Source organism: Heterodontus francisci, chromosome X (genome assembly GCF_036365525.1).
Source record: "Heterodontus francisci isolate sHetFra1 chromosome X, sHetFra1.hap1, whole genome shotgun sequence".
Lineage (NCBI taxonomy): Eukaryota > Metazoa > Chordata > Chondrichthyes > Heterodontiformes > Heterodontidae > Heterodontus > Heterodontus francisci.
Window position 1 is genome coordinate 3,114,125 of NC_090421.1, and position 24,312 is coordinate 3,138,436.

The window sequence follows — 24,312 nt, forward strand, 5'->3', positions numbered from 1 at the left end:
AGTGCAAATTAGTACAAATATGTGATCGCATTCATTTTTTTTAAAAATGAGGATGGCTAAAAAGTTTGCACAATGGTTATGCTTTGTAGTTGTCCAAAAAGCTGATCACTTTTAGAAATGCACAGTTGCTTATCCATAAACTGATGATGCAGTTACAATACCACTAGACCAGGCATTTTGCACAATAGGACTTTACTGACTTTAATCAGGCATAATCAGAGACACAATAACAGTTTTAAAAAAAAAAGGCGTACATGCTCTCACAGAATTTTGTGAGGGTGCTGGGTTTATCTTGGTTTCTTCGATGTCGAAACCAGCGCTGAATTTTGCGGACATCCCAGTCAAGCTGTTTTGACAGGCCATCGAGTCTTTTCTCATCAGGAGACTGATCAGAAGGGGAAAAAAAAAAAAAAGAGAATTGATTATTAACTTGCATTTATGGTTTCCAGAAACAACTCCAGCAACAACTGACGTGTGTGGGGAGTTGGGGGGGAAAATAAAAGGGAGAGGAGGACAACAAATAAAATGTGAGGCTGACAAATGTGGCTGGGGGGGCATAGAAGAGCGTGGAATAAAGTTTCTTTCCTGAACACCACCATCCCTCAGCTTTTAAAGAAAAAAAAGCACAGATTTTATCTTTCTTAAAAACTTAAATGCTCAAATCCAGCTGAAGTACCTGAAGGATTCAAAGACTGCAGATTACTAGCCCAGTGAGCTTCATCACACATACACACACACACCCACCCCCCGAATGGGTCAAAACAGAAATCCATTATGTATTGTGATCCACCTGGTTGACCTGTGTCAATTTGCAGCCCCACAATTGCCTTTTGAAATAACAAATGACTGAGAATCGACCTTCAAGAGAAGGGGGGAAAAAAAAAAAATCTAGTAGAAAAAATACTCGGCATTGTTACCTAAAAGGTAACTGATCTCAGAGGAACTCGCAGGCTGTGCATATTATGTATGATTATAGCAGCACAGGGTGAGCGGTTGCCATCCATTCCCCTGAAAGTACAATGGAACAATCCCCACTAGAGTTTTATTACAAATCTCACTCAGTCATAGCCAGTTGAGTCAAGTCTGCTCTGGAGTTGATGATCCACCCTGATCAGGCCTTTACTGTACCCAGCAGGAAGATCTCCGATAGTCTCGCGCTACTCAGGGATATGATCGCCTATGTATGGGACAGGAGGGTGGACACCTGCCTCATCAGCCTGGACCAGGAGGAGGCTTTTGACAGGATATCACAGACCTACATGATGGGCGTGCTTTCCAAAATGGGGTTTGGGGAGGGAATCTGCAATTGGATCAAACTGCTCTACACAAACATCAGTAGCGCAGTCTCAATCAATGGGTGGGAATCGGAAATTTTCCCAATCCAATCTGGAGTCAGACGGGGCTGCCCTCTCTCCCCGGTCTTGTTTGTTTGCTGTATTGAACCCTTTGCTGAGTCTATTAGGAAGGATGCGAGTATAAGAGGGGTGACAATCCCAGGCAGTGGAGGCACTCAGGTTAAAACCTCCCTGTACATGGATGACGTCGCCGTCTTCTGCTCGGATCCGCTGTCCGTTCGCAGACTGATGAGCATCTGCGACCAGTTCGAACTTAACCACGGCAAGAGCGAGGCCATGTTCTTTGGGAACTGGGCTGACCGATCCTTTGTCCCCTTCACCGTCAGGTCAGACTACCTGAAGGTGCTGGGGATATGGTTCAGAAGGGCCGGGGCGTGCACCAAAACCTGGGAGGAGCAAGTAGCCAAGGTACAACACAAGTTGAGCATGTGGGAGCAGCGATCTCTCTCCATTGTGGGTAAGAACCTAGTCATCAGGTGCGAGGCGCTCACGTTGTTGCTTTACGTGGCGCAGGTCTGGCCCATACCCCACTCCTGCACTGTGGCGGTCACCCGAGCCATTTTCCGCTTCATCTGGGGATCTAAAATGGACCGGGTCCGGAGGGACACTATGTTCACACCTCTGGCTAAGGGCGGGAAAAATGTACCCAACGTCACCCTCATCCTGATGACTACCTTCATGTGCGGCTGCATCAAGCTGTGTGTAGATTCCCAGTACGCAAACTCCAAGTGTCACTACGTGCTGAGGTTCTATCTGTCCTCGGTGTTGCAAAGGATGGGCCTGGTCACATTGCAGCAGAAAGCTCCATGCAGTTGGACTGTGCCGTACCACCTATCCTTCGTGGAGCAGTTTCTGCGGAAAAACACCTTTGACCACCGATCCATCAGGCAGTGGTCTGCACGGAATGTCCTCAAGGCCCTGTGAGAAAAGCAGACGGTGGATCCCCGAGCAGACTACCAAAGTCATTTGGCGGAATGCCTCATCACCAGAACTTTCAAACATGCACCAAGATGTAGCTTGGCTGGTGGTGAGAAGAGCCCTCCCCGTCAGGTCCTTCCTGCACAACCAAAGTCTCACCCCCTCCGCACAATGCCCTCGGGGTGGCTGTGGTGGGAAAGAGACGGTTGCCCTCCTCCTTCTGGAATGTGTCTTTGCAAAGCAGGTGTGGAAAGAGATGCAGTGGTTTTTGTCGAGGTTCATCCCAAGCACAGGGGCGGCACAGTGGTTAGCACCACAGCCTCACAGCTCCAGGGACCCGGGTTCAATTCTGGGTACTGCCTGTGCGGAGTTTGCAAGTTCTCCCTGTGACCGAGTGGGTTTCCTTCCACAGCCAAAGACTTGCAGATGATAGGTAAATTGGCCGTTGTAAATTGCCCCTAGTGTAGGTAGGTGGTAGGGAATATGGGATTACTGTAGGGTTAGTATAAATGGGTGGTTGTTAGTCGGCACAGACTCGGTGGGCCGAAGGGCCTGTTTTAGTGCTGTATCTCTAAAAAAAAAAAAAAGCAGCTCCGTAACACAGGAGTCTGTGCTCTACGGGCTGTTACCAGGGGCGCACACCAAGATAAACATCATCTGCTGCTGGAGGACTATCAATTCGGTGAAAGACGCCCTTTGGTCTGCCCGAAACTTGCTGGTCTTCCAGCGCAAAGAGTTGTCCACCACCGAATGTTGCAGACTGGCACATTCCAAGGTCCAGGACTACGTGTTGAGGGACGCACTAAAGCTTGGGGCAGCCGCAGCAAAGGCTCAATGGGGGAAGACCACAGTGTAAGGTCCCCCCAAGCTGAACTGAGGTGAGGGGCTGGATCCATGGGAAACCCCTCAAACTGTATCGGGAAAATTTTCATTTGCTGTAAAATGTAAAAATGTATATGGCATGACAAATGAAATGGAAGGGTTGTGAGGCAACTCATGATTGTATTGAAGGAAACTGATCACCCTTGCACGGTTTGTAATTTTTGACTTGGTGCTGTTTGAAACGGTTTGGTAATTTTTTTTTTTTTTTAAAAACAGATTTTTATGAATAAAGTATATTTTGGAAATTAAAAAAAATTCCCCTGAAAGTAAAATGGAACAATCCCCACTAGAGTTTTATTACAAATCTCACCCAGTTCCATTTGTCAAATGCCAAAGCTCTGTCAATCATGAACTTCTCTGAATGTTAATTATGGAGAATAGTCTACTATATTCAAATTTCAGCATGGGAGGAGGAGGGAAATGAGGGAGGATGGAGGCCATGGCAAAGAGTAAAACAGCACAAGCAGAACTGCAGTGCACTTTGGCAGCAAGGAGAGAATTAATGTACATGCGATCCTAATTCAGTTACATTGTAGGCTTCTGCAACACTCCATTCAATAACTTGATGAACACCATGCACTGTTATAGGCAGGGACTTATTTAATAATGCAGCCAGAAGGTGCAGGAGAAGAGCCCCTTTAACTGAGTGAGATTATTTCTGGTAGCAGTGAGACAACAGAGACATACTAGGCTGGAACAGCAAAAGGGCAGGAAACAGTTCATCCAAAACTCAGGTGCAGCATAGGATATGGCCAGCAATTCCCACGAACCCATCACTCCCTTGCTGACTAAAAATGGAGGTCATTCTTAGCATGCTCACCTCCAAGTCAGACGGCTGTGGGTTCACATTCCATTCCAGAGACTCAATCACATAATCTAGGCTATCACGTCAATGCAGTATAAGGGAGCGCTGCACTGAGGGGGCTGTATTTCAGATTAGATGCAATTGCCTTGCAGTTTGTGGGATCTTGCTGTGCCCAAACCATCAGCTACATTTCCTACATTACAACAGTGACAACAATTCAAAAGTACTTCATTGGCTGTCAAGTGCTTGGGGCATAAAAATGAGAGTTCTTCCTTTCCATTGGCTTCCAGTCCCAAAGCCTCAAAATTGAAAATTCTATTCTTCATATTCAAGTCTAACCATGGCTTTGCTCCTTCCCAACTCCAACCATCCTCTTCAAACTATTCCTCAACTCTGGCCTCTCCAGAATTCCTCTCTTCTTTCACACCACCATTGGCAGACATGCCTAGGCCTTGCACTCTGGAATTCTTCCTACACTTCTCTGCCTCTCTACCTCCATCGCCTCTTAAAACTCACCTCTAACCAACCTTGTGGTCGCCCCTCATGATATCTTTCTCTTTGGCTCAGTGCCCATTTGTCTGATTATACCTCCGTGAAGCAGTTTGGGACATTTCTTTAGGTCATAAGGTTCTGTACAAATTCAAATTATTGTTGAAAAAAAAAAATGGAGCAGGAGGAAGTTACAGGGCTGCAAGCAGAGGTTGAGGTAATGCAATTAGTTTTGGATTTATCCAGCAAAGAGCAGGCACAGACAGGAGGGGCCAAATGGCCTCCTTCCAATTCTACATGATGAAATTGCAAAGCACTAAACTAAAAGCAAGATCAGTCTGTTTGATGAGCTTAGGGTCAGGGTTTATATTGCCAAAATATCAAATAAAAACAGGAAATCCCCACTGAACTATAAAGCAGAGACACACAATTGGCTTTTTAAATTTTCATGAAAGAAAAAGGACTTTTGGGAACAATTTCAAATGCTGTGCCACTTTCTGAAGATCCCAAGATTTCAATTCAATTTAAAGAGAACTTTTCTTTGCTCTTCCTCCTTACTCCCCTCCCACCCAGACGATACAGCTACAATAAATTGGTTTGATCGAGAAGTCATCCAGAAAGTCTCAAACAGATTCTACATGAATAATTTTTCTCAAAATATAATTTAGATTAAAATCACCCATAATTACAGTTGCACCCTTATTGCATGCGTCTCTAGTTTCCTGTTTAATGCTATCCTCTACATCACCACTGCTGTTTGAGGGTCCATATACAACCCCCACCATTTTCTGTCCCTTGGTGCTTCTTAGCTCCACCCATACTGATTCCACATCAGGATTCTGAGCTAATATCTTTCCTCGCTATTGTATTGATTTCCTCTTTTACTAACAATGCTATTCCACCTCCTTTCCCTTTTTGCCTGTCCTTCCTAAATAGTGAATACCCTTGGATATTACACTTACCAGCAGCCATTCGCATAAAAGTACTCTGGAATACACATTAAATTTAAATTTGGGATATTGACCATTTGTCAAGGCACAAGAGGTTCCATACATCACAATAACGGAAGCAATGTATTAGTCAACCTGCATTTTCAAAATAACCTGATCAATCTACAGGATCAGTCATGAGAGCTGTACTGAAGTCCCTCATTTTATCAAAGTTACGTGCCCATTTAAAAAAAAAAGAGATTTCAGGCTCAGTTAATCTTTGCAATATGTAGATACTTAACTGCAAGACAAGAAATTTGTGAATCAGCCATTTACATGTACTTCTTTCAATCTAGGATATTGTATTTGCTGCTCACAGTGCAGTCTTCTCTATAGTAAAGAGACAAAACGCAGATTTGGTGACCGCTTTGCGGAACACCTCCATTCAGTCCACAAGTGCGACTCAGAGCTTCTGGTGACCTGCCATTTTAATTCTTCACCTTGCTCTCACACTGACCTCCCTGCCCTCGGCCTACTGCAGTATTCCAATGCAAGCTCTAGCAACAGCACCTCATCTTTCGATTAGGCACTTTACAGCCTTCTGGACACAGAGTTCAACAATTTCAGACCGTAAACTCTGCCCCATTTTGATTCCTTTTATTTGAAAGCAAAAACAAGACTTGGACTGAAACATGCAAATAGTAGCAGTTCATTATTCTGCCATTCACACCTCCTCTGGAGGCATTTCATTTCTTTACTTGTCCAATTACCACTCCCTCTGGCTCTGCACCAGCAACTCTTGTGTCATTTAATGTCTCCCGTCCTCCGCCCCATCAGAGACCTTCCCTGTTGTGCTGTTTCCACACTTCCCCATTTGACCTACTTGAAACCTATTACATTTCTAACTTTTATCAATTCTGATGAAAGGCCACAGACCTAAAACATTGGCTGAGATTTTACCCTAGGCAGATGGGAGCCGGCCACTGACTGAAAAGTTGGTGATGAACCCGCAACCCGCTTCTGCCTAGCCTCTGGATCAAACCCATATTTTGTGGGCCCCCGGGCTTTAACTGCTGAGGTGGGACTTCCACCCACTTGAGGTAGGAAGTCCCACCTAATTGAGCTGCTGGCCAATCAGCAGGCTGGCAGCTCAGTCCCAGCAGCACCACCAGGAGCGGTGGCCACTGCTGGGACTACAGCATAGTGTGAAAAGATGTCAGGGAGCCTGGAACAAAGTTGTGGTTGCCATGCCAGGGAGAAAAATCGGTCAGGCCCCAGTGGAGGCAAGAGTGGTCGAATTTGGGGGGGGGGGGGGGGGGGGGGGGGGGTGTAAAATTCAGTCCATTAACTCAGTTTCTACCTCCCTCCACAGATGCTGCCAGACCTGCTGAGTTTAGTTTAGTTATACAGCACTGAAACAGGCCCTTCGGCCCACCGAGTCTGTGCCGACCATCAACCACCTATTTATACTAATCCTACATTAATTCCATATTCCTACCACATCCCCACCTGTCCCTATATTTCCCTACCACCTACCTACACTAGGGGCAATTTATAATGGCCAATTTACCTATCAACCTGCAAGTCTTTGGCATGTGGGAGGAAACCGGAGCACCCGGAGGAAACCCACGCAGACACAGGGAGAACTTGCAAACTCCACACAGGCAGTACCCAGAATTGAACCCGGGTCGCTGGAGCTGTGAGGCTGCGGTGCTAACCACTGCGCCGCCCAGCATTTTCTGTTTTTATTTTCTATTAGAAAATGATGTCCCTCAGAGTCAGGAATGAGGGGTTTGGGGTCCTTACATATCCTCCAGTTCCTTTCCTAATGAAGCTATTTCACCAGCAGCATATTACTCCTGCATGCCAGTTGGCTTTTAATGCTGCATTTCAAGACTTGCTTTGTGTAGCTCATAGTAACTGCAATGCATAGATACTGTGTCATTGCAGTTATAGTGAGATCATCAAGGTATGGTTATTGCCAGTAGTGAGGTTTCATATAATCATTTCCTTTCTCGTTGCTTCTTGGGGTCAGCTTAGTGCAGTCCTGTCACTTAAGAGTCAGGAGAATATGGGTTCACGCCCCACTATGGATGCAAGCCTGTAATCTAGGGTGACACTTCTGTGAAATACTGAAAGAGCATTGGATTGCTTGAGGTGTTGCCCTTTAGATTAGATTTCAAACCAAGGTATAAATCAACCTGCTTGAGTGGATCAGAGATCACATGACACCATCTGAAGAGCTGCAGAGTGCTTTCCTGGTATCCTTGCCCACATTATCCCTCAAATTAACACCAAAACAGATTATCTAGTCATTCACAGAGCACAAATTTGGCTACTGCATTTGCCTCCACAAAAGTGACTGCACTTCAAAAGCAATCCATTGGTTGGAAAAGCACTTTTGAGATGTCCTGAGGATGTGTAAAGTGCTGTATAAATTAAAGTTCTTTCTTCCCATTAGTGTTTGGAGTTATTGCAATTTTGGGAAATTATTAAACTTTTAATAAAAATGCCACGCGTTTACATAAAAATGTGCTATAGGCATAAGCACAATGGGCCGAATGGCCACCTCCTATGCTGTATTGTTCTATGATTCTAGGTAGAATAGAAAATCAGTACTGGCACTTTCACCATATGTACTACAGATACATGATTGCTGTCTGGGGAGTGGCACCACCTGCCCAGAGCTCTGGCATGCCAACAGCACAATCCCAACTTTTGATGTCATTTTCAGAAGGCCTGAACTTTTGCAGCTTTGTCAGACATTTTTCTTTCTCTATCTCTTTGGTTCTTTTTTTTTTTAAAAGCAAGGTTGCCAATCATGAATATACTCTATGGGTTACCATGGAGCCTCTGCTGTCGAGACCATAGAATCCTGCTCAGTATGAGAGGAACCGCAGGTTCAGACATTTGGTTTATGTGCTTGGCTGAGGAGCCAATGGTGCGAAGCTACTATCTGTGGGATTATAACTGAACGCCTCCAAGTCAAAATTCCCCCTAAATCATCACAGTTGAATTAGTGCAGCTTGAAAAAAGGTTAGACTGATATCTCAATTTCACGAGATGAGCTTCTGGGAAAAAAGGTCATAGACCTTTCAAATTGAAATGAACGCTGCACAACAGAACACTGTTGAAAGTATTAAAACTTATAAACAAGATGCAAAAGGGTAACTGCTGCACTGATTAGCGAGCAGGCTCACCCGCTGGCAGATTAAATCAATCAATCAATACACACACAATAGCAGCATGCTGACCTACATTGGATACCAATCGCCCAGATTTCTCAATCTCATGTTTAAATCCCTTCACGGCCATGCCCTTCAAAACCCCTAACCTCCCCCAAACTCTTCATTCCCGACACCAGCCATTTGTACATTCCTCCCCCCACCACCCTGCTGTACTATTGAGGCAGCGTAGCCCGAGTCCCACCTTCAGTAATTCCTTCCCTAAACCGTTCCCACCTTTCCTTTAAGAAGGACATCCATAAAACCTATCACTTTGACCATGCTTTTGGAGACACCCACCAATATCTCCTCTTTTGGCTCAGGACCACTTTTTCCTTGTGCTGTCGAAGCCACAAATCCCACTCTGAAGGGGGAAAGACAGATGACAGGTGCAAGAAACAGAGCAGGAAGTCACCACAGCTGTTCTGAGCTACTAGGAGCCGGGTCAAGAGGGTGATCGGCAGAGGCCTGGGAACAGATCTCTGCTGTAATCATTCAGCCAGGGAGCTGGGGTGTGGTACAAGAAAGGCAAGGATTGGGGGAGAAAAAAATACAACATAAGGGAGTTCTAGCTATATAAAAACAGTTGTTTTCTGTAAAATAAAAACCAGTGAAATCTCCTCCAACAGCACTCACCTTAGTAATTGACGTAAAGACTTTTTCTAGAATAGCGTTGGGCTGTGCTCTGCGTGGTCCATTTGCTTGAATTCTAAGGCTCAGGGCACATGGTTTGGCAATAAACCTGTTGAAAAAAAAACAAAACGAGTTGCACTCCAAACTATATGAATTGTGGACATGATTTAAAGCTACAAAAGGTGCAGCATCTCTCCTGAGAATTCTTAGATTGTTTCCAGATTAAAAACATGCTGAGTGTCATGAATCATAGAATGGTTATAGAGAAGGCAGCAGCCATTCAGCCCATTGTGCGCATGCTGGCTCTTTGCAAGAGAGAGAGAGAGTGATCGCAGCTAGCCCCACTCCCCCGGCCCTTTCGCAGTAGCCCTGCAACTTATTTCTTTTTGGGCACTTATCCAATTCCCCTTTGAAAGCCACGATTGTATCTGCAGCCACCACACTTAGGTAGTGCAGTGGTTCTCAAACCTTCTTACCTGCAGACCACTCAGACGGCACCTACCCGTCCTACCCCACTCACTTTAGGTTGCCACCGCAAAAACAAACTCCATCAGAATTAATGGGAAGAATGGTATCTCATTAGAAGCAGCAGCAATGAGGCTATGTCTGGTTCTAAGCTGGAGAGATTCAGTCTCATGTGGAGCTGGTTCCTCCCGTTTTCAGCCACACTAGTGTTGAAAATCTGAACTCACAGTTGTATGTTGTAACTGGAACATAAACCTCGCTTATAAAACTACATTGTTGTTGCTCATGCTTATGACGACTCATGCCGTGCTCACGAGAGCCAGTGTAGTTGACAGACGTCACACAAGTAATGGGAATGAAGGTTCTGGCCCGTTCACTCGTATGGCCTCTGCCGTGGCGTTGCGAGTCAGTGACTTGCATTTTGGACCAGTCCCTGGACCACCTGGAGGATTCTCACAGACCACACTGAGAACACTGAGGCAGTGCATTCCAGATCCAAATCATTCGCTGCAGAAACATTTTTTCTTGTGTTGCCTTTGGCAAAAGAACCAAAATCACTTTAAATCTACGTGTCCTGTGGTTCGTGACCCTTCTGCCAACAGTAACAGTTTCTCTCTTATCTACTCTGTCTAGACCCATGATTTTGAGCACTTCTGACAGAAGAGAAGAGGAGATTTGATAGGTGAACAGTCCCAGCTTCTCCAATCCATCTTGTAATTGAAATTCCTCCTCCTTGGAACCCTTCCCTTATATAGTTTCGGCACTCTCTCGAAAACCTTCACATCCTTCCTAAAGTGTTATGTCTAATTCTGGGCACCACACACCATTTGAGGCCAAACCAGTGGTTTGCCTAAAGAACCATTTGTATGTTGCTGTAAGACAACGAGTACTGGCAAACTATACAACTTGAGGGCACCATAGATCATTCCAGCTCTCTCTATACCCAAGATCCGCATCTGCACTTTCCAGTCAACGGATAGCGGCAGCAATGACGACTTGTGTTTATACAGTGCCTTTAAACGTGATAAAATGTCCCAAGGTGCTCCAGAGGAGCATTATAAAACAAAGTATGACACTAAGCCACAAAAGGAGATCTTAGGTCAGGTGACCAAAAGCTTGGTCAAACCGGTAGGCTTTAAGGAGCGTCTTAAAAAAGGAGGAAAGCAGGGTGGAGGGGTTTAGGGAGGGTATTCCAGAGCTTGGGACCTAGGCAACTGAAGGTGCAGCTACCAATGGTGGAGCAATTAAAATCAGGGATATACAAGAGGCCAGAATTAGAGGAGCACAGATATCTGAGGGTTGAGGGGAGAAGATTAGAGATGGGGACGAGCAGGACCATGGAGGGATTTGAAAAACAAGGATGAGAATTTTAAAATCAAGATGTTGCTTGACCAGAAGCCAAATGTAGGTCAGCGAGTACAGGGTTGATGGGTGAACGTGACTTGGAGAGTTAAGACAGGGGCAGCAGAGCTTTGGATTGGACAGGAGGAGTGGGGATCATGACTGATTCTCCCCTCCCTCACCCAGGGGAATGCCCCACTATACCCAGTTGGTGCAGAAAACACTGGGAATCAAACCTGGAAGCTTTTAAATTTGTATATCTCAGCTAAATACTAGCTTTCCCTCCCTAAACCCCTCTTTCCTCCTACAAGATGCATCTTAAAACCCATCTTTGACCAAACCTTTGGGTCACCTGTCAAATATCACCTGATGTGGCACAATGTCACATTTTGTTTGGTAAAGCTCCTCTGGGCATTTTACTATATTTAAAAATGTGCTATATAAATGCAGGCTGTTTACCAACTGAAGCTAGGAAGCTTTGTTAGCTCTACATGCTTATAAAACAGACTTTTTAAAAAATTCAATGTTATTCAACTTCAGAGCATAAGACAGACAGCGTGGCAATATCTCTGCAATAACCTGCCTCTCAAAACTCTGCACTACAGGAGGGGTGTGCAACTGGTGACAGTTACATCATTGCAACAATTGCTTCAAGTTCTTTTATTTAAAAAGAAAAATAGGAATTAGCTTAAAGAAGCTCATCAGTGGCTAAAACAGCAACAGAGTTTTTGCAGCAAGTTGTTCCAACAATCTGACGCCTGAATCCTTGATAGAGCATTGTTTTGCAGTGATCTTTTCAACAGATCCAGATTTGAGTGTGTGTGTGTTCAAACTGAACACCGTAGCAATCTCTTCATATTCAGAAGCCAAAGAATCACAGCTTGAATGCAGGGAGTGGGCACTATTTGCTATTGGCAACAAAAAGCACTTTTATATTGCACAAGTAAACCCAGTAAAAAAAAAAAAGGGAAAACCTGGTCTCTCCAACATTGGCTACACTCTAGAATTCATAGCTCACAAACAGGCCATTCGGCCCAACAGGTCCATGCACCAAATGAGCCTCCTCCTATCCTACTTCATCTAACCTCACCAACAGATCCTGCTATTCCTTTTTCCCCCCCTCATGTGCTTATCTAGATTCCCCTTAAATGGATCTTATGCTATTCACTTCAACTACTTGTGGCAGTGAGTTCCACATTGTCCTCACTCTGGATTTGTTAGCAACTATATTAGATTTATAGCCCCCAGTTTTGTTTCTCCCCACATTATTCCAGCAAGGAAGCTGGCTTTTTTAAAAAAAGTCAGGAGCCAACTCACTGATGCCAGTTCCCTGGAATCTGAAATCAAAATACCCCCAACATAAAAGCAGCATCTAACATGGGCCAAAAAATTCTGTTCTTGCCAACAGGAGCTGGTTTCAGTAACATAAATGTGGGATGCAGGACCTGTGTGTTTGCTATAAGCGGGGCTATGTATAAAAATTTGGCACTGTATGGAGCTGGGTCCCTATTTTTATTATTTTATTTAGAGATACAGCACTGAAACAAGCCCTTCGGCCCACCGAGTCTGTGCCGACCATTAACCACCCATTTATACTAATCCTACACTAATCCCATATTCCTACCACATCCTCACCTGTCCCTATATTCCCCTACCTATACTAGGGGCAATTTATAATTGCTAATTTACCCATCAACCTGCAAGTCTTTTGGCTGTGGGAGGAAACCGGAGCACCCGGAGGAAACCCACACAGACACAGGCAGTACCCAGAATTAAACCCGGGTCGCTGGAGCTGTGAGGCTGCGGTGCTAACCACTGCGCCGCCCCTAGTTCAGAGATGCAAGTAATGGGCCAGTGGTGGTGGTCAAATCACTCTCCCAATGCTGGACAAAGTTCAAGCATGAAGGTAAAAGCACTTTACGGCTCATCTTCATTGTTTTAGTTGACTTTTTTCACACTCCATCCAAAACAAATAGGATTTCTCTTTGGGAAACTAATTTTTAAAGTTTACTTCAAAGTACAATCACAAAATGTTACAGCACAAAACAATTCATTGTCCCATCAACTCTGCATCCACGTTTTCCCTCCAAGCCACCTAGTCTAATCTCAACTCTCCCGCTCACTCCCCATACCCTTTAATACTGTCTGCTCCAAGAAATTCAAAGTTGTTTTTGCACTACAAAATGGTGAATTTCCCCAATAGGAAAGTGGGAATTCAGTGCTTTAAAAAAAAAAAGTAAATTAAAAGCAGATTGCACTTTTTTTTTTCTTCAAATCACCCAATTCCCTTTTAAAATAATTAATGAACTTTGCTTTCAACAATGGGTTGCAGCAGAGAATTCCACATTCTAACAATCCACTATGTAAAGACATTTTTCTAACCTCTCCTTTAACTCATCTTAAATTTGTGCCCTCCTATTTTGTTAAAACCAGAGGTGATGCCACAAAACCACCAATTGTTCCATAATTATCTCACTGACCAGCAGAGCAAACCATATCCTCAATCAAAAGGCCTCTACCAAGTCACCCCTCAACCATCGCAGCTCTCGTGATAAAAGCCCCAACTTCAATTTCTCAAACTACACCCAATACTCCAGCTGTAGTCTGACCAAGGTCTTGAACAAGTTCAACATTACATCTTTGTTCGTACATTCTAGATACAGATCCAGAGATTTGGTTTGTCTTATTATGGCCTGATCTACTGTTGCCACCTTTAAATGACCTGTGTAGCTGTACATCAAAAGGTCCCTCTGCTCTTTGATTCCATTTCAAATTAATTTGCAGGATTTGTGCATTAGAAACAGGAAGAGTTGCAGAGCTATTTCAAAACAGTCTAGTGACTCCTGCTGCCATGTGTGCATGCCAGGCGAGATGATGATCAGACAGTGATGCTATTCTAGTGGAATAGCTACTTCAGTGAGGCATTATTGAAGGGTGGCTGGTTGGTGCCCACCAAAACATCCATCATTCCTCTGTGACCCATTGTTAAGAAAAAGAGAATAAGCAATAAAATAAATAGAGTTGTCTAAACATGTAGGATTTGCTGGGATAAGGCAGTGTCAGAACCTGAAGAACAATTTCCCACAGGAAAAGCACAGGTTCACACACATTACACGATGCTGCATCACAAATGCCAGTTTCAGTGTGGAAAACACCTGTCGGCAGGGTTGAGCTGCTGGAGGGCAAGGATCAGCTTCACAGGAGGATGTGCAAGGGGTGGGGGGGTTAACTTGGTTACAAGTGGTTTCCAAAATTCACTGCTCTTCAATAAATCAGCTTCTTGTATGGCAATAATCCCCATTATAGGATACAAGCCACTCACCTATGCTTAAGATGTTAAAAAAGTGAAAGTGACACACACAGATGAGGGCAATTAACTTTATTACAGTCTATTCCATTTAAAGATGGTAGCTTAAAAATTATGTTTCCTTTGCTTCCACATACATTGAAATTTTCTAGTACTTATTTTGTAGCCCATACCATAATCTTCATAATTACAAATGCCAATATTTGGAATACCACAAACAAGCCAATGTAACTAAACGACTGTCCAGAGATAGCTAATTATTAAGCAATACCCAGCCATCCTTGCATATGCACTTGCGTGGGTTTAAGTTTTATTGCCCCAACAGCACTTTTGAGTATGCTTTCTAAACTGGAAGTTTAGAATTTTCTCCAGAGAGAACTTAAAAAAAAAACCCTCAAATTTTAAATGTAATCTATTTTCTTACTTTTCCTTTGTCATTGTTTACCCTCTCCATTTCCCTTTGTGTACCAGATTTGACATCAATTTTACCCTCCTTCTCAGCCCATGCATAGTTTATTTCCCAATTGTTAAATCTCATTGGTTAATGAGACCCTGGTGGATTGCCCTGTTCACCCAGGTTCTGGTTGCCTGGTCACCCTCATTGTGCTATTAGCCCACACATTCAGCAACTTTACAGGCAAAATTTATTTTGGACCTGAAGCGTGCATGAGCAACTCTAACCAACAGATATTGCATCAAACTGCTCTACACAAACATCGGTAATGCAGTCTCAATCAATGGGCGGGAATCAAAGTTTCCCGGTCAAATCTGGAGTCAGACAGGGCTGTCCTCTCTCCAGTCTGGTTTGTTTGCTGTATTGAACCTTTTGCAAAGTCCATTAGGAAGGATACAGGCATTAGAGGAGTGACAATCCCAGGCAGCAGAGACACTCAGGTCAAAGCCTCCCTGTACATGGATGACATCAGTCTTCTGCTCAGATCCACTGTCCATTCACAGACTGATGAGCATCTGCGACCAGTTCGAACCGGCCTCAGGAGCCAAAGTAAATCGCGGCAAGAGCGAGGCCACGTTCTTTGGGAACTGGGCCAACAGATCCTTTGTGCCGTCTGACCTGATGGTGAACTACGTGAAGGTGCTGGGGATATGGTTCAGAAGGGCCGGGGTGTGGGCCAAAACCTGGAAGGAGCAAGTAGCCATGGTACACAATAAATCGAGTATGTGGGAGCAGTGTTCTCTCTCCATTGTGGAGAAGAACCTGGTCATCAGGTACAAGGCGCTCACATTGTTGCTGTATGTGGCACAGGTCTGGCCCATACCCCACTCCTGCGTCGTGGCAGTCACCCGAGCCATTTTCCCTTTTACCTGGAGATCCAAAATGGACCAGGTCCAGAGGGACATGATGTTCAAACCTCTGGATAAAGGCGGAAAAAAAAAAAAAAAAAAATGTACCCAACGTCACCCTCATCCTGATGACTACCTTGGTGTGCAGCTGCATCAAGCTGCACTTAGAGCCCAAGTACGCACACACCAAGTGTCACTACGTGCTGAGGTTCCATCTGTCCCCGGTGTTGTGAAGGATGGTCTGGCTACATTGCTGCAGAACGCTACATCCAGTTGGACCATGCCAAACTACCTATCCTTTGTGGAAAGGTTTGTGTGGAAAAACACCTTTGACCACCAATCCATCAGGCAGTGGTCTGCACAGAATGTCCTCAAGGCCAGACAGGATAAGGAGATGGTGGATCCTGTCGGATGGTTCCCTGAGCAGACTGCCAAAGTCATTTGGCAGAATGCCTCATCACCAGAACTTTCAAACTAGCACCAAGACGCAGCTTGGCTAGTGGGGAGAAGAGCCCTCCCAGTCCGATCCTTCCTGCATGCCTGGAATCTCGCTACCTCCCGCACGCTGCCCTCGAGGTGGCTGTGGTGCGGAAGGGACGGTTGCCCAGCTCATTCTGAAATGTGCCTTTGCAAAGCAGGTGTAGAAAGAGATGCAGTGGTTTTTGTTGAGGTTCATCCCAAGCAACTCTAACACAGCAGTCTGTGCTCTACAGGCTGTTCCCAGGGACACACACAGATGATCATCAATTGCTGCTGGAAGACCATCAATTCGTTGAAAGACGCTCTTTGATCTGCCTGAAACTTGCTGGTCTTCCAGCGCAAAGAGTTGTCCACGACCAAATGTTGCAGACTGGCACATTCCAAGGTCCAGGACTACGTGCTGAGGGACGCACTAAAGCTTGGGGCAGCCGCAGCAAAGGCTCAATGGGGAAAGACCACTGTGTAAGGTCCTCCTGGCATAGTGAACGGAGGGGCTGGATCCATGGGAAACCCCTCGGGCTGTATACACTAAAATATGGGTTTGCTGTAAAATGGAATGGAAGGGTTATGAGGCAACTCACTCCTGTATTGAAGAAAAACGGATTTCCTTTGCACTTTCTGGAATGTCAACTTGGAGCTGTTTTGAAATGTATTTCTTTTTTAAAAAGATTTTTATGAATAAAAGTATAATTTTGGAAAAAAATTAAATGGTAGTTTGGGAACGAGAAAGGGGATGAAAGGAATGTGCTTATTTAAAAAAGTTGTACATTTTAAATCAAAAGCAGCGCATTCTATTAATTGCTTGCTGTGCTTGTATGTTAGGAATGCAAACGGCATATTATCCTTTATTGCAAGGGGCTAGCGTACAAGAACAAGGAAGTCGTCTTGTGATTGTATAAGGCTTTGGCGAGACCACATCTGGAGTACAGTGTACAGTTTTGGTCTCCTTATCCAAGGAAGAATATACTTGCCTTGGAGGGGGTGCAATGAAGGTTCACTAGTCTGATTTCTGGAATGAATGAGGGTTGCCCTGAGGAGAAATCAAATAGAATAGGGCTATATTCTCTGGAGTTTAAAGAGATGATCTCATTGAAATGTATAAATCCTGAGAGGGCTTAACAGGGTAGATGTGGTGAGGCCATTTCCCCTGGCTGGAGAGAGTTTGTAACTAGGGGCCACAATCTCAGGACAAGGGGTCAGCCTTTAGAATGGAGATGAGGAAAGATTTTTCCATTGAAGGTTGTGAATCTTTGGAATTCTCTACCCTAGAGAGCTGCAGATGCTCAGTATGAATAGATTCAAGGCTGAAATCAACAGATTTTGGGATACTAAAGGAATCAAGGGATATGGGGATTGGGTGGGAAGGCAGAGTTGAGGTAGATCAGCTGTAATCATATTGAATGGTGAGCAGGCTCGAGGAGCCGCATGGTCTATTCCTGCTCCTATTTCTTGGGTGGAGTTCTGAAATACAGCCAACCGTACAAGGCAGCCCTACATTCAATCCCTGATTCGTACAGACTTGGCTGATCTCAGTAGAGGACGGGACAGGGCGGCACAGTGGCGCAGTGGGTAGCACCACAGCCTCACAGCTCCAGTGACCCGGGTTCGATTCTGGGTACTGCCTGTGTGGAGTTTGCAAGTTCTCCCTGTGACTGCGTGGGTTTCCGCCGGGTGCTCCAGTTTCCTCCCACAGCTAAAGACTTGCAGGTTGATAAATAAATTGGCCATTATAAATTGTCCCTAATGTAGGTAGGTGGTAGGAGAATTGAGGGAAGGTGGGGATGTGGTAGGGAATATGGGATTAATGTAGGATTAGTATAAATGGGCGGTTGTTGGTTGGCACAGACTCTGTGGGCCGAAGGGCCTGTTTCAGTGCTGTATCTCGGACGAAAAGGATGAGGGCTCCCACTCCCATTTTGGGTCATTCAATCCAGCAACTATCCCTTTGATGCCAGTGATAGACAGAACTAAACAAGCTGGGTTTCTCAGTCAATGGCTGGTATTTCAGATAAAAATTACAGCTGCCCTTTAAAATGGATTCTTGCGATGATGCATTTTCCAGATGTGAGCTGAATGCATTTTTAAAACCATGCATGGAGAGCTTTGATACAGGCATATTAAATATTCAGACAATGGAAGGAGTCTACTTATACCAAACCAGGGGATAATGTGCCCCAACTGCTCAAGAGGCTGCAGATCAAGAATTGGCCCCGAGTCATCAAAGATCATGCCAACTATTAGAGACAAGCCTTCCCACCATCTTCACCTGCGAATAACCGATTAGCATTCATATGGAATTGGCAGTGTCAGAAAATATATCCTTTAACACATGGGGCAAAAAATTTGCATTCCAATACTACAAATGAGATGACTGTTTGCATTCATGCTTCGGTTTACAGAAAAGGGGAAAAAAAACTCACGTTTCACTACTTCTGCTCTGACTGGTGTGTGCACGCAAAACAAAAAATAAAATTAGATGCAACTATATAACCTCAGTGTTCCTAATCCATGGATTTATCCTGTGTTAACTATATCATTTTCCTAGATGGCTCCATTCTCTCCAACTATCACACAGGCTTAATTTCTAACCAACGCTTAATTATCTTGGCAAAGGATTGATAAGAGTCTGTAAGAATCACCATTATCTTCATTTTAGGCACACTGTATTGGGAGATTAACTCAGCCAATAAGACGTCAAACCCTCAAGACTCAAGAATGCAACCTCATTCAAGTTGTGAAGGGATATCTTGTATAAAAACCCAGTGGGCAATCAGAAGCTACACTAATTTGGAAAATAAAATCACGACACATATTGTGCAGTACAATGAGAACTCTCAGTTCCTGCTACACAAGGCATTTCAATAAAAGAATTTACTGTTTTTATTATTAGAGTTTATTATTAGAGATACAGCACTGAAACAGGCCCTTCGGCCCACCGAGTCTGTGCCGACCATCAACCACCCATTTATACTAATCCTACTCTAATCCCATATTCCTACCAAACATCCCCACCTGTCCCTATATTTCCCTACCACCTACCTATACTAGTGACAATTTATAATGGCCAATTTACCTATCAACCTGCAAGTCTTTTGGCTTGTGGGAGGAAACCGGAGCACCCGGAGAAAACCCACGCAGACACAGGGAGAACTTGCAAACTCCACACAGGCAGTACCCGGAATCGAACCCGGGTCCCTGGAGCTGTGAGGCTGCGGTGCTAACCACTGCGCCACCCCACTGTTATCAGGTCTTTCAATTTCAGTTATGAAAGGTAAATCTTTTATAAGTGAAGAGAGCTGGGATTCCACTGTCCGTACTGTTTCTATGATACAAGTTCCTTATGTCGCTGAATAGCTCAACGCCCTTCAGATTTCCAAGTGACAAAAATGAATTTTTATTTAAAAAAAGTTACTTGAATGCTTTATACCTTTACAGTGTACACCAACTAGGAAATGGGTGAATTACATCTAAAATGCCTCCAAAAGATCAACTGTGTTCAAGATAATTTTATGGGGGTCCACCCCACTTTTCTTACCCCACCCCGCACTTGGGAAAGATACCACATTCAACTCAAATTGAGGGGTATAATTGGGCATTGTACCTACGCATCCTTGCTCTCCTCCACTGTTGCCCATTGCTGAATCTCCATTGTGACAAGAGTATGACCACATCTCTATATAGGGTGTCCTGAACAGTACCAGGGAGTGCTACATTGTCAGTGCTTTCCTTTAGGTTACGAATGAACAGACTGATGGGGCCTTGGTGGGGTTTAAGAGAATGTTAGAGATCCTAGAGGTGCACCTGCTGAAGTTGTTCACTTTTTCTGTCCAACACTATTTTAGTATCACCATTTAAGGCGTTGATCATCAGCACTGGTTTAGAGCATACCAGAGATTGACAATTGCCCAATTCTAAACAGATTCAAAACTTGGTGCGTATTGTGGTAAAATGCTCTTCAGAATACACAGAAGAGCAGTTTCAAGCACTTCTTGGAACAGAGTCCTCCACATTAACCCACCAGCAAGAAGCTAAACTCCAGTTTACACAACCGCCACTACACAGAGCAAATGAATGCACTGCAACCACCACCCAAGTAGAGATCAGCTAATTCAGAAGAGATAGAGATCACGCTAGATAGTTTCTTCTGGTTTCCACAGACCAATTGTAAACTTCGGTGACTGAGCCATTAAGGGAACTTACACAATCAATTCTGAAACCTGGAGGGGTTTTTTTTGGCAGGAAAAAAAAAGTCAACTGAACCATCCAGATAACATTTATGATACAACATCACTCACAGTCCTTTGTACCCAAACACAATAAAGCTCTTGAAAGACCTTTCACCATGACAACAGTGCTCTTTGGGCCAAGTGAAAAAGGTCATTCAACAGATGAACAATCACACGTGGTGACCAGAGGTCTGAGCAACTGAAATAAGGTAGTACATCAATGGAATCCTATATTTTAAAGAATGGGAATTCAAACATTAAAGCTGTTGCATTATTACCAGAAGCTAAATTACAAACACAGTACAAGAGTCAAGAGCACCTTCTATTACAGTCTGAATTCAGTAAAATACATCTAAATAGCAAATTAAGCCACATATTTCATCCACTCTTTCACATCAAATAGCTCATAAAGATGATCAAAAATGAGGAAATTGAAATTCAGGATGAATTATAAAAGCTACAACATTTAACAGCTGCATAGATCTTGTCCAGAATTGTGTCACTTACATAACTAAGCTCCTGTGTTGACGAACTACAGGTTAGAGAGAACATGTACGGGCTTCTCTCAACCAGAGATGACTGGTCAATTAATTACAACTGCAAACTCAATTAGAAATATCTTTTTTTTTTGGTGGATTTTTGTGTGATGTCAATATTTGGTGGAGAGGGGCAGGGAGGGAGAAGGGAAATATCAGGAGAATGCAGAATTTTCAGATTATAAAATGGAAGCAAAACAGAGGCAAAAGCAGGTTTGCATATAGCACCCAAAGCACCTTGCCTGCGTCACCTCAGTAAGGTGGTCATATTTAATTCCAGGCCCATCTTGTTCAATCATTACTATGCTCTCTCACAGAATATCAAGAGTAAGATCCAGAGCAAGGGCCCCATTGTTCCTGCTTGGAAGCCAATGGGTTAATCAAATATTATTCATTTCTATAGTATTTTAAACCCACACTTTCATTCTCTCCCCCGTCCCCCACCCAACCCTCAAGAATATAAAAATGAAAAACTCAGATTCTGCATTCAGCATTCTTGTCATCTTCTGCCACATGTGTAAACGAACTGTAACAATAGCACATCTACCTGAAAACCAAGTGACATTTCACACACTTGGTTCAAATTCCCAGAAATTACACCCAATAGCTTTGGGAATGCAAACCATAACTTGCAGCAGTCAATAGACAGCATTCTATCCTCATTACTCGAACTTACAATGTGCTCGTTGGAGCAAAGCAGAGTGTTAAGACAACAATGTACAGGGTATAGTAAATGACAGCAATGTACTAAATAACAGTATATCAAGGAAATGTTAAGTGGGGGGAAAAAAAAAACTCAGGTAGAAAACCTGACAACTCCACAAGTAATATGTAGTCTGGGCTTCAAAAGAAGACTTTGGGGCCCCACAGAGATCTCTGTAGGCTACATATTGTGCGCTACACTGGCCTCCAACTAAAAATTGGACAGTGGCAATTACACTATCAAGGGTGGTCACTTGGGTCTGAAGCATCTCCAAGTTTGTGAACATGACCAAAGTCCACCGGAACGGGTGGCCAAAAGAACACAAGAACTAGGAGCAGGAGTAGGCAATTCAGCTCAAGCCTGCTCCGCCATTCAATATGATCTTGGCTGATCTCATCTCGGCCTCAACTCTACTTTCCTGCCCATTCTCCATAACCCTTCAACCCATTGCTATTTAAAAATTAGTCTAACTCCTCCTGAAATTTACTCAAATTGTCAGTGGCGCAGTGGTTAGCACCGCAGCCTCACAGCTCCAGGGACCCGGGTTCGATTCCGGGTACTGCCTGTGTGGAGTTTGCAAGTTCTCCCTGTGTCTGCGTGGGTTTTCTCCGGGTGCTCCGGTTTCCTCCCACAAGCCAAAAGACTTGCAGGTTGATAGGTAAACTGTCCATTATAAATTGTCACTAGTACAGGTAAGTGGTAGGGAAATATAGGGACAGGTGGGGATGTTTGGTAGGAATATGGGATTAGTGTAGGATTAGTATAAATGGGTGGTTGATGTTCGGCACAGACTCGGTGGGCTGAAGGGCCCGTTTCAGTGCTGTATCTCTAATCTAATCTAAAATCAATGTCCCAGGATCCACTGCACTCTGGGGTAGTGAATTCCACAGACTCACAACCCTTTGAGAGAAGTAATTTCTCCTCATCTGTGTTTTAAATCTGCTACCCCTTATCCTAAAACTATGACCTCTCATTCTAGATTTCCCCACCAGAGGAAACATCCTCTCTACACATATTTGGTCAGTCCCCTCAATCATCTTATATACTTCAATTAGATCTCCTCTCATTCATCTAAACTCTAGAGATTAAGGGCCTAAACTGCTCAATCTCTCTTCAGAAGACAAACCCCTCATCTCTGGAATCAATCTAGTGAACCTCCTCTGAACTGCCTCCAATGCAACTACATCCCTCCTCAAGTAAGGGGACCAAAACTGTACGCAATACTCCAGGTGCGGTCTCACCAATGCCTTGTACAGTTGCAGCAACACTTCCCTACTTTTATACTCTATTCCTTTAGAAATAAATGCCAAAATTCCATTTGCCTTCCTTATTACCTGCTGCACCTGCATACTAGTTTTCTGCGATTCATGCACAAGGACACCCAGATCCCTCTGCACTGAAGCACTCTCCATTTAGATAATTTGCCTTTCTATTCTGCCAACCAAAATGGATAACCTCACACTTCTCCATGTTAAACTCCATTTGCCAAATTTTGGCCCATTCACCTAACCTATCCATATCCGTTTGTAAATTTCTTATTTCTTTATTGCAACTCACTATCCCTCCTATTTTAGTGTCATCTGCAAATTTGGCTATAGTACCTTCTATCCCTGCATCCAAGTCATTTATATAGATTGTAAATAGTTGGGGCCCCAAGGACCAAACCCTGTGGCACCCCACTAGTTACATCTTGCCAACCAGAAAAAAGGACCCATTTATCCAAACTCTGTTTTCTGTTGGTTAGCCAATCCTCTATCCAAGCTTATAAATTGCCCCTAACCCCATGGGTGACTCTTACTTACAGTTGTGGTAGTACTTACAATGCCCATGCCTACATTTCCTTGGCATTTTAAAATCAGCCAACATTACTTAGACTGGAGCTCTCATATTCTTTGAGGTGTCCAATGGCATATTTATAAACTGAGCCAGCTCTACAGACAGCAGCCATTTATAATCATCATAAATGATATGCAGGGAGGGGAAGAGGTGACAAAGATCTTTTTTTTTTTTTTAAATCTAGTTGTCCATTTCGTTCACTTTTACTTTCCTCCTCCACTGCTTCTAGCTTCTCCTTGCTGTTTAAATTTACAATTCTACAGCCTACAGATGCATTTGAATAAAGGACGGGGATAAACAAGTCCTGCATCTTGGTGGGATATATTTTATCTTGTGATGTTTTATGGTATTTTGTTTCATTATTCTTAGAGCTAGTCATGTTTGCTCTGAAGCAGAAACTGGCAGCTTGCTTCAAATATTAAATTTAAAAAACAAAAATAAAATCTAATTAAATTAGAGATATGCAGGGCCTGGCAATGTGTTGTACCTGCATCATGTGGAAGCTGGTGGATCCCATTGTGGTTCCTAGTGAACACATCTGTAGCAAGTGTTGGCTGCTCGAGGAACTCCAGCTCAGAGTTGATGAGCTGGAGTCTGAGCTTCGAACACTGCGACACATCAGGGAGGGGGAGAGTTACCTGGACGCTGTGTTTCAGGAGACAGTCACAGCCCTTAGATTAACTACCTTGAATTTGGCAAGTGGTCAGGGACAGGAGGGTGTGACTATGAGTGAGGCAGGTAGAGGGATCCAGGAGGTAGTGTTGCAGGAGCCTCAGCCACTGTCCTTGTCCAACAGGTTCGAGATTCTTGCTCCCTGTGCGGACGAGAGCAGGGACTGTAGGGAGGATGAGCAAACTGACCATAGCACCTTGGTACAGGGA

General features: G+C 44.0%; 1 protein-coding gene across 2 annotated transcripts in view; it reads right to left on the reverse strand.

Annotated features, from left to right (window-relative positions):
- Positions 1–24,312, reverse strand: part of cers5 (ceramide synthase 5) — a 116,431-nt gene that overhangs the window by 56,579 nt on the left and 35,540 nt on the right. Inside the window, exons 2-3 of one of the 2 annotated variants that reach the window (XM_068024773.1) lie at positions 9,239–9,344; positions 255–385 (exon numbers count right to left, since the gene is read on the reverse strand). In XM_068024773.1, the coding sequence (XP_067880874.1) occupies positions 255–385; positions 9,239–9,344 (237 nt within the window). The remainder of the gene's footprint in view (positions 1–254; positions 386–9,238; positions 9,345–24,312) is intronic. The other variant, XM_068024774.1, reaches the window with a different exon arrangement.